Source organism: Dipodomys ordii, unplaced genomic scaffold (assembly GCF_000151885.1).
Source record: "Dipodomys ordii isolate 6190 unplaced genomic scaffold, Dord_2.0 Scaffold23, whole genome shotgun sequence".
Lineage (NCBI taxonomy): Eukaryota > Metazoa > Chordata > Mammalia > Rodentia > Heteromyidae > Dipodomys > Dipodomys ordii.
Window position 1 is genome coordinate 8,362,124 of NW_012267239.1, and position 11,147 is coordinate 8,373,270.

Sequence of the window (11,147 nt, forward strand, 5' to 3'; positions counted from 1 at the left end):
CCTCTGTGTTCTGACCATCACCTCTCTTAGCACTCCTCAGGACTTCTCTGTTCACAAGGCAGATGTGTTTATCAGGAAGAGATGTTGATTTCAGAGTAATTTTTTTTCTTTTCTTCTAGAAAATAGAAGCTGGAAAGAAAGAGGGAAAACCCAAACTTGGCTTTGGCGCTGGGAGAGACAGCACTGCTGTGTGTGGGCGGGTGGCTGCATGCACCCGCTGCTCAGAAGTGTCGCTCCTCTCCATGGGGATAGCTGGCTGTGCATCCGAGATGTGGCCAGGAGGAGTAGGCAAGCAATGTGTGGGCAGGCTGCATGTTCTTTTATTAGCATCCCCATTGTACTGCGTCTCATCTAGCTGGGAGCCTTCATCGTCAGGGGCTTCCAGCAGTCTATCCTGTTTCCTATTTAATTGTCCCCCTCTGAGCTACCCTTAGAAGGAGGGAGAGTTGCTTCTGTATGTGGGTTGAATTCTTTTCTGGGGGTGGTGGTGGGCTGATCTGGCTTGTGGCTGTTCTTGGTTCCCCAGGTTGTCCCAAGATTCAGGTTTAGCATCCAGTGCAACCAGTCACCTCACATGACCCAGTCTCCATTTCCTCCATGACTTCCCCCTCTCTACCTTACAGCCATCTGCAGTATTTCTCATGGGTTTGTCCAGGTCTGCTCAGCTAAGAAGTAGCAGAGTTGAGAGCTGAGCTGTCCATACTTTGAACCTCCAGCTCTACTGGCCTGCACATGCAGGCAAATCATCTTGAGCTGTAGAGGGGGTTAGCTCTTCCTTAGCCCCTAGTTCCAGGAGGGACAATAATCCTCTGCTCATCAGATGGCAGGAGATTCAGTGAGGTCATGTGTAAAGTGTAGTCACAGCCAGGAACCACTTGATAGATGGCCAGTATTGATTATGAGGGTAGTGACATTCATTTTCTCTCCTGGATTATTCCTTTCTGGGGCCTAGGGTTTCATGGCTTCTTTTACTTTGCAGACTTTCCAGCAGGGCTTCTTGGCTGGACACTATTGACATTTTGGGCTGGCTGGTTCTCCTTATGGCACTGGTTCTTACAGACCAGCATTTCTGGCTTCTACCCCCCCGGATGGTAATAACATTCTGACCATAAGCTGTTGAAATTAAAACAGTCAAAAAAACCCCAACACTGTAGACATTGCCAAATGGCTAGGATGCTTGTGGGCACATACACATGAGCAAAATCGCCCTTAGTTGAGGACCAGACATTTACTTGTACCTTGTCTTGAAATTTATAACCCGTAAGGATTTGCATTAAAATGGGGCCCACGCAAAGCACCTATACCAAATAGTCTGGTCAGAATTCCACATAGAATCAACTTTTAGAGACAGTCAGTGTTTTTGAATCCTGAGCATGAACACTCTCTTTTTAAATTTTTTTTAAGTGCTTGAATTCAGGACCTAGTAGCTGACCATTAGCTTTTTTTTTTTCTTCCCCCTCAAGACTGGTGGTCTATCATATGAGCCATAGCTCCACTTCCAGTTTTTTTTGCTGGTTCATTGGAGGTAAGTCCTGCTTGGGTTGGCTTCGAACCTTGATCCTCAGATCTCAGCCTCCTGAGTAGCAAGGATGATAAGTGAGAGCCACTGGTGCCTGACTGCAGTGTCTCTAATTAGCACTGGTTAGAATCACTGGTTGCTTAATAAGCACAGTGAAGTCTAGGCCATTCTGTCTGTCTCAGACTTAATTGGTCTGAGTGGACCCTACATGTAGTGTTTGTTAAACCTCCACCAGCTTGGGATGATGCTGTGATGCAGCCACTAGGCTGAGGACAGGGAACTGTGGTGACCTTTCCCCTCCATCCCCCAGCCTGGTCCTCCGGTCCCATTAATGTTTTTGTGGTTGTTACTCTGCTCTTCGTTTAGTCTCATCATCCTTACTGAAGCTTTTTTTTTTTTTAAATGTGATTTTAAAAAAGTTATTCGTAAAAGATGTTTTCTTTAGCATATTTATTCTGAAGAGCTCTTAATTGCTGTACTTAGAACTACTAAGCAGTGGACCTTTGTCGAGCAGCAAAATCACAGAATGAGGGGGGAGTTGATGAGAAGGATTGTTGCACTGTCTTTGAGTGCTGGCTGGGCATCTCCTGGATTCTGGGTCCCATTAATGAGTGACCTAGAAGCACACGTGTGTGTGTGTGTGTGTGTGTGTGTGTGTGTGTGTGTGTGTGTGTGTGTTTGAATAAGCTATCCGCTTGCTACAAAAAGCAATGCACTGTTCAACATGAAGCACAAGGGAGCTGGTGCTCCACATGTCATTAAGTTTTACAAACCACACCCCATCTCACCATCATAAGCTCCTCTAAAAGGACCAGTTCTGTGCTAATGCACAAGGAGTCACGGCCCGTAGGGTCTTCTGTCACATGTGGCTTCGTGACATGTGGATAACCCTTGGTAACTAAGAAACCAGGAATCCTTTCTTCCCCATTTGGGTGTGTTGGGTCTTGCTCTCTAGGTCACCCACCAAAACACGATCAGGAAATACTAAAGGAGACTCAAGGCCCTTACCATGTCATCCATTTCATCTCAAATGAAAAGAAAGTGTTGTGTTGTATGCATGGGTTTGGGCTAGATAATAGGCTTGTGAGGGGTGTTCAAATCTCTAGCCCAATGTGAGATTTTTAGATTTTAGATTGCCTTCCCTGTTGCCCATTTCTGTGAATAACCACCATTTGTCTTAATGTGAATAATAGCACAGATCACATTTAGGTGCCGCCCCCCCCCTCCTCCAGCTGAGTTACCATTTCAAGTGATCGTTAAAGGCCTAGGAATCAGATGCTATTTACGTAATTGCAGGAGTAGCAATAATAGAGATGCCAATGATACCAATCATGATTAACATTCATCTGATCTCCATATCGTGTCACACACTATGCTGAGGGGCTGTACATGGCCCATCTAATCTAATGGTCACAAGGATTCTGAGGCAGGTTAGACTGATCTCCATTTTACAGCTGAGGAGACTGAGGCTCAGAAAGGTTCACACAGCTCTTGAAGGAGTGGACTTCGACTTTGAACAGAGTAGCATAAGTCTGTGTACGGTCACTTGGCTGCCCTACGATGTGAGCACAGAGAGCTGTCACTGGGCTACAGCAAGCCCGCACTACCACCCCAACCCTTGCCATTGGAGCTGGGAGTGGTGGGCAGAGAGTTGTTTTGCATGGCTGTAGGGAATTGACCTCTTTCAGGCAGGAAATCATTTAGGGCAGCAGAAAGCAGAACTTCCACCTGCTGGTAAGTCCCACACTGCTTGCTTATTGATAACCAGCTCCACAGTCCTGTAACCAAGGCAACACATACCGAATCATGGGGCAGTCTTGGGCTCTGCCATGTCTTTCTATGAGTAAGAGCCTTGGCCAGTTGTTTGTCTGGCCGTGTCTGCCCTTCATCTGTCCCAGTGTTTATACCCAGGAAACCAGCCACTGAGGGACATGGCCTTGAGTGGGAGCTTTCTCCTCTACCCATAGTTCACTACTTCTAGGGATGAGGTATGTATGTCAGTCACTCAGGGATGTGTGTGTAAGGATGTCCTTTCTGTGGGATCCTACCCTTCTTGTTCACTCCCTGGACAGCCTGTTAAATTTTTGTGATATTTCCTCAGAGTTACGTTCATTCAGTCTCATTCTCTCAGCTCCTATGGAGAACAACCAAAACTGTTTATCACCTCAATGGGCCTGTTTCCTCAGCTTGTAACTTGTGTCTGCCTCAGAGAGTTGTTGTAGGGAAAGAAGAGTTAAGACTTGTCCAGCATTCCAACAGAACCAGCTGTATGATCAGAGCTCAGTCATCATATGAGTTCCCTGTTGATGCTGTAACAAATCAGCGTAAGAGAACACCCCAGAGTATGGTCTGGCAGTTCTGGGCGTCAGGAGTCTGAGGTGGGTTTTGCTGGGCTGAGATTCATATAGCTGAGGCTACCCTCTTACCAGAGGCTCCAGAGGAGAACCAATCTTCTTGTCTTTCCCAGCTTCCAGAGTCTGTCTGCATCGGTTGGCTCTTGAAATCTTCTTCCATCTTCTAAGCCAGCACTGACCCCAGGTCAGTGCTCTCCTTCCTGCCTTACCTTCTGTCTTTTAAGAATCTCAGTGATTACATTGGACCCATTCAGATAACCCAGGATGATCGCTTCAGTAAGATCCTCAACTCTGTGGACCGCTTTCCAAGTGTGGTGACTTATTCATTGTGGTAGAGAGGAGAACTTAGACATCTTTAGGAATGAGTTTGGCTAGTCATCGTAAGCATTAGCCATTTGTTTTATTTATTTATTATTATTATTTTCCATTGTGGGTCTTGAATTCAAGGCAGCACTGCACCACTTGAGCCACAGCACCACTTCTGGCTTTTTCTGTTTATGTGGTGCTGGGGAATCGAACCCAGGGCCTCATGCATGTGAGGTGAGCACTCTACCACTGAGCCACCTTCCCAACCCTGGGATATTTTTTATTTTATTTATTTTTAAATAAAATGAAACAGATTCTAACTCACTAGCTTGGGGAAGGAATAAATGATATTTTGCTCTGTGTTAGCCCTGATCATCATGTTAGCCCTGTCCTGACTTGGGCCTTTTAAAAGTATCTGTTAGCTCTCTTATTCTCCTCTTCCTGGCCCTTCTTCGGGAACATTGTATGGCCAACACCTTCTCAGCCTTCATGTCTCAGGTCAAATGTCACCTCCTCTGAGAAGCTCTCCCTGATCACCTTTGCTTAAACATGGGACTCTCCCAACCCCATTTATTCCTCCATAGCCTCCCCTTCCATTATCCTGCCTCTTCTTTCACTGAAGTCTTTCTCATCTGTAACTTTTTTTGTTTATGAATATGCCAGGTGCAGTCTGTCTGCCTTCTGTAGAACGTCAGCACCAGGAGGGTGGGGACCCTGTGTGTCTTGTTCAGTGCCGGCTGGAAGTGCATCGAATGGTTTCTGGAACTGAGTGGGTGCACAGTAGGTAGCGGTTGAGTGGGTCAGTGAGTGAAACCCTGCCAGGCATGGTCCTGTTGAGTTAATGCTCAACCTTGCCTGGTGGTAGATTCTTTTCTTGTCGTCCCACCTTGCAGATGTGGAAACCAAGGCTGAGTCCTTGTCCCAGGACAATGATGACTGAATTTGCATTGTACCCACCGGCTCCCTGAGTCCTCTGAAGCTGCTTGGGATCCATGGTGCCGGTGGCTGCAGCGTGCTGGCAGGCTCACCATTCTGCTGCAGTTTTCTGACCGCAGCTCCTGGGCCTCGCCTAGACTGCCACTTGACATTAGTTCCTCTCCCCGCCCCCCCCCCCCCCCCCAGGTCTGTTGTGTCGGGTCTGGACTCCCCTGCCAAGACTAGCTCCATGGAAAAGAAACTCCTCATCAAAAGCAAAGAGCTTCAAGACTCTCAGGACAAGTGTCACAAGGTATTTATCTCTGCAGTCGGCCTCCCTCCTCCTCGGTCCAGGATCTTCCCGTCAATATATGCCAAGGGATCTGCCCGGGGCCGCTGCTGGCGCTGAGCCTCCTGATCCAGGCGGCGCGCACTCGCTCTCTCTCTCTCGCCGAAGTCGCTCCTCCAGCAACTCAGAGGGAGATGAATTCGGGGCCTTGACGTTGCCATAAATCCTTTTAAGTCTTAACCAGAGGAGGCCCTGGATTTAAAACGGCCCCCCTGCTTCTCAGCATGACCCAGCCCCATGTCTGCTTCTTCCGGCAGGTGGCGCGGGTCCTCACCTGTGGCTGAGTTGCAGCCCATCTGCTTTGAGTGATGAGAAGTCTCTCTTCCTAGTCTTTTAAAACTCCTGCTTGTATCACTGCGGCCACTGTGTTTGATTATGCTCAACGTCTCTTAACGCTCACTGTTCCTGCCCAGAGGCAACTCCCTGGAAAACTTTATTAAAAGTCACTGCTTGTCCGGGACTACTAAGCGTACAGACGAATAATTGTCTCCTTGCCCTGTCCTGGATTTTGTCCTCTAGATCTTTGCAAGGAGAGATGGGGGGGATCAAGATGGATTTGGGATAAAAATTAAAGTGACATCTACAAAAAAAAAAAACAAAAAACAAAAGCAAAAACAAACCAAATTAAAAAAAAAGGCAAAACAGGTGAAAAATGATGATGGTGGCTTCCTTGCTAACTGGGTTAGAGAAGTGACCAAGTGTGAAGCGGGACTTGGATGAGAGGAGTGACCTAGCATTTGGTGACTGTCCCTACGAAGAACTGTGTGCTCCTGGGCGAAGAAACAATGGTATTTCCATCCCAACTCCTGGCGAATTTTCAGTAGCCCAGACCACCACATGGTCTCAGGGGCTGCTTGAGATTTTAATTACTCCTAACTAACCTCTGGGAACCCTTTTTAACCTGTCCATGTGTCTATTTCAGATGGAGCAGGAAATGACCCGGTTACATCGGAGAGTATCAGAGGTGGAGGCTGTGCTTAGTCAGAAGGAGGTGGAGCTGAAGGCCTCTGAAACTCAGAGATCCCTCCTGGAGCAGGACCTTGCTACCTACATCACAGAATGCAGTGTGAGCCTCCCCCAAAGCCCCCTTCCCTTGGAGGTGGCACTTCCTGTTGTGTGTGTCTCATCCTGTTTCATGAATGAAGCCTTCATGAGGCACATCACAGCCAATGCAGAGAGAGAGAGAGATACAGAGACAGAGACAGAGATAGAGACACAGAGACAGAAAGACCGAAAGAGAAAGACAGAGAGAAAGACGGAGAGGCAGAAAGAGACAAAGAGGCAGACAGATACAGAGAAAGAAAGAGAGAGGAGAATCACAATAGCAAGATCTGTGATTTCTATGAGAACCCTGAAGAATGAGGCTAGACTCAGCCCAGAGTACTGCCAGACTGCTCATGGAGCACTGGAGATGGGAGTAAACCATCATGGCTCCAGGTTGCAAAAGGTCCTGACATCTCCCGTCCTCAATCTCTCTAGACTTAAGCACCATGTCCACCAAGACAATTCAGCCTTAGCAACAAAACTCCCAACCCAGTATAAGAACACATAATGTAAATTTGTCTGAAATCAATTTTTTTCATTCCCTACAACCAGTGTAGTGACAAGAAGAACTCAGGCTTGAAACCCAAGACCCTCTTGTCATTATTTACCATGTGACTTTCATTTATTTTTTTTTCTTTCCTTCACAAGAGTACAGACTGTCTTCTCCATTGTCTCGTGAGATTTTTCATTCAGGTGTTTTTTTTTTTTTAATGTGCCCAATTAAACCGTCTTAAGAAGTTGAATCACACATTTATGAAGGTTTTTTTTTTTCTTTTTTCCTCTTCTCTCCTCAAGGGAGAGAGAAATCTATAGAACCGGGCTGATTAAGAATAACTGCTATGTTTCCATTCCAGACTTGGCTGCCTTTCAGTGGTGGGTGAAGTTATTCAGCTGTGTTTTTCAGATACATATTTCAGTACCATTGAAGCACTTGAGGGAAGCTTATGGAGAATAGGTGTCCAGGAAACACGAGGCAGGAGATAAGAGATAGCCCACTCGGCTCTTTTATGTAGCACCTATCTAGAAGATGAAGTTGTTGCTACTTTGAAAGGGGGACATATCTTTGAGAGTCCTTAAATTATTGATCTTCCAGGGAAGGCCAGATAGTGATCCTGATGGAGATTCTAAATGGCTAATGGATCTTAATGACTTTTTTGGTCCTAACCATACAAGTAAGTATCATGGAGGACAGGGAGATGGTGGATGGATGACTCGTCAGGCCGGCTCCGTAAGCTTGTGATGACGTTTGCTTGCACCAAAGGGGTTTTACAGGATGAAAATTGGAAATCGGCAACCAGCTGGAAGTTGTCAACTTCGGTCTGTCACCTGAAACCATCCTGGTGTCTGCGAAGAAGCGTGCAGCTCTCTTAATGAATCTTTTCAACCAGAGCAGGATTCACGGTGCATCCCTATTAAATGCGTTTGCTTTCTACAGAGCTTAAAGCGAAGTTTGGAGCAAGCACGGATGGAGGTGTCCCAGGAGGATGACAAAGCCCTGCAGCTCCTCCATGACATCAGAGAGCAGAGCCGGAAGCTCCAGGAGATCAAAGAGCAGGTATGACAGCATGCCCCAATCAGAGCAGCCAGGCAGCCAGCTCAGACCTCTCATTTCAGGCCTGGTTGGGAGAGAGAAGGGTAAGGGTAGGGAAGACAGGGACTGAGGAGGCAACTTTAGATTTCCATCATTTATCTTCATCATACAGAGATTGTCTGTCTCGGCTCCTTTTGAAATCCACATCCCTGTAATATCTTCTGTTTGTTAGCGACGGCATTGATTGAGACTGAGGACAGGCGGCTCCTTCCTATAATCCCAGCTTTATGGGAGGTAGAGATTGGGATGTAGTTCAAGGTCAGCCTGAGGATGAAAGCTCATGAGACACTCCCTGTCTCCCCTCCCCCCCGCTACCCCCCAATCTCAACCAATAGCTGAACATGGTGGTGCTTACTTGTCATCTCAGCTACATGGCAGAGCTTGACAAGATTGTGATTTTTTAGACCAACCTAGGAAATGAAAGTTCACAAGACCATTCCAACAGAAAAGCTAGGCATGCTGGTAACACACCTGTCATCACACCTGTGGTAGGAAGCATAAACAGGAGAATTGCTGTCAAGCCTGACTCAGGCAGAAGATTGGAACCTCTCTTAAAACTATTAGAACACAAAAGGGTTGGAGGTATGGCTTAAGTAGTAGAGAGCCTGTCTAGCAAGCATCAAGCCATGAGTTCAAACCCCAGAACAACAACAAAGTCAATTTAGAGAGCAAGGGCAGGAAGACTTCAGCCTGTGGGACAAATCTGGCTTACCACCTGTTTTCTGTGGCTTGTAAGAATGCCTCAAAAAAATCTTTTTAATGGCTGCAGAAAATCAAGAGGAAAATGATATTTTGTGATGCGAAAATTGTATAAAATTCCAATTTTAGTTTGCATAGGTAATGGTCTCTCGGAGTGCAGCCATGTTTATTTATTACTGTATTTTTCATGGCCCCTTTCCCATTATGGAAGCACAAGGGGACGCTTGTCGCTGAGCAGGTATGGCCTGCAGAGCTGAGACTGCTTACTTTCTGGCTTTTTATAGAAAAAGGTTGTCAAGCCCTGCTTTAGATTGGCACACAAAAATTAAGTATTCTAATTCTTCAGATGCAGTTTTAAAATGTTGAGAAGAGGGGCTGGGAAGGTGGCTCAGTAGTAGAGTGCTTGCCTTGCATTCATGGGGCCCTGGGTTTGATTCCTCAGTACCACATAAGCAGAAAAAGCTGGAAGTGGTAGAGCATTAGCCATGAACTGAAGAGCTGAGGGACAGTGCCCAGGCCCAGAGTTCAGGTCCCATGACCAACTGAAAAAAAAAAAAATGTTGAGAGAGTCCAGGCAGAGCTGGGCAACAGTGGCTCATGTCTGTAATCCTAGCTACTCAGGAAGGTAAGACTGAGTGAGGATCATTGTTTAAAGCCAGCCCATGCAGGAAAGTCCATGAGACTCATCTCCAATTAACTACCAAAAAGCTGGAAGTGTCACTGTGGCTCAAAGTGTTTAGAGTACTGGTCTCAAGCACAAAAGCTGAGACAGTGCTTCGACCCCGAGTTCAAGACCTAGGACCTGCACAAAAAGAAAATACCCTAGGAGAAAAGTTTGAGCCTTTCAGGCCAAGTCAGAATTAACACAGCATATATGAGTACAGAAAGCTTGTCTCCTGTGCATTCAGAAAAAAGAACTGAGACCTTTCAAAGTCCCACTCTTATTCTCTCTCTCTCTTTCTCTCTCTCTCTCTCTCTCTCTCGGCTTTCTTTTTAGATGGCTCATTTGTATATTGCCTCATTGTTTCCTTTTTAGTATGGCTTTTTTTTTTCTGTCTTTTGAAGAGACTGTAAATAGAAACTTTAATGAAGAGATGGCAGTGAGTAATTGGAGAGCAGAATTTATCAGCTGCCAGGCAACTCTCATTCACTCCAGAAAATCTAATGGGTACGTTGATGGAAATGAGCATGTTTCTCTCTGGATAGCACCGACGTAGCCATCTGGGTGGCCTGAAAGCAAGGAACTCCTGCACATAGCACTCCATTAGTTACTCTTTCAAAGAGAGAAAAGAAGAGTGATTTTTCTCACAGAGAAGGAGGGCTTGTTGGTATACTGAATGAATCACCATATCATTTTAAAATAATGGGTTTAATATCCTTCTGCTTGATAAGTTAATATCCTTGAGGGGTTAATATCCTTCAAGCTTTCTCTTGATAAGAGCATTATAAATAAATGTGCCTAGGAAACTTTGCAAACAAATCCTCAGGTCTCTGAACAGTATTGAGAGATTTCGAAGGGCACGCGCAGGCTTTGAGCAATCTGCTTTGACAGGTGACTCATGTGCCTTTTTATCAACAGTTCTTCATCCTAAAAGTTTCAGGAGGCGGGAGCCGCCTTCTCTCTTGAGTTCAATGTGTTTGGAGATTTACTTTTTTGGGGACATCCTGGGGGGATGCTCAGGGAAATGAAAGAAAGCTTGGTTCAGCCACCAGAGGGAGCAGCTGGTGTCCACGAAGTTCCGGGAAAATAGGATTAACAGGACATTTTGAAAAAGATAGATGCCGATGGTCAAATTCAAAAGTGATGTGTTTTATGATTCATATCATAGTTGGCAGGCATGTAGACTTTTAGATTTAATGACTGATCAAAGTTCCACTTTTGGTGGGGGGGTAGGCGGGGGTGTAATTTTTGTTTGGGATTTTATTTTTCTTTGGAAGGAGGATATATTTATATAGAGAGGTATATGTTAATATACCTCTCTATATACATATACCTCTCTATATACATACACCTCTCTATATAAATGACCTGTGGCATATTTTGTGGGAGCAGAAGGTGTGTGGATCAGAAGAAAGCTTTCAATTCTCACAGCGAACTTGTAGTCTTTGGTTTTCAGCATGTTGATCTGTCCCAGATTTGGGATTCATTTCTCTTCTTCCCTTTCCAAAGCTAATTTTTTGTACAACTGGTTGCATTTTTTTAGTATTTTGTTTTTACCTAGCTACTCCTCATCAAGTGTTTGGATTTGATTTAAAATGAAAAGTAGTTTTTTAGGTCTCCTGGGATAGTGAACTTCATCCATCGCTCGGAAGAATCATTGATGCTTCTTCTTCCTCCTCCTCCTCCTCCTCCTCCTCCTCCTCCTCCTC

General features: G+C 45.6%; 1 protein-coding gene across 1 annotated transcript in view; it reads left to right on the forward strand.

Annotated features, from left to right (window-relative positions):
• The window catches only part of Cit (citron rho-interacting serine/threonine kinase), a 165,823-nt gene that overhangs the window by 74,574 nt on the left and 80,102 nt on the right, over positions 1–11,147 (forward strand). Inside the window, exons 12-14 of the mRNA XM_013014323.1 lie at positions 5,302–5,407; positions 6,366–6,509; positions 7,923–8,042. Of these exons, the coding sequence (XP_012869777.1) occupies positions 5,302–5,407; positions 6,366–6,509; positions 7,923–8,042 (370 nt within the window). The remainder of the gene's footprint in view (positions 1–5,301; positions 5,408–6,365; positions 6,510–7,922; positions 8,043–11,147) is intronic.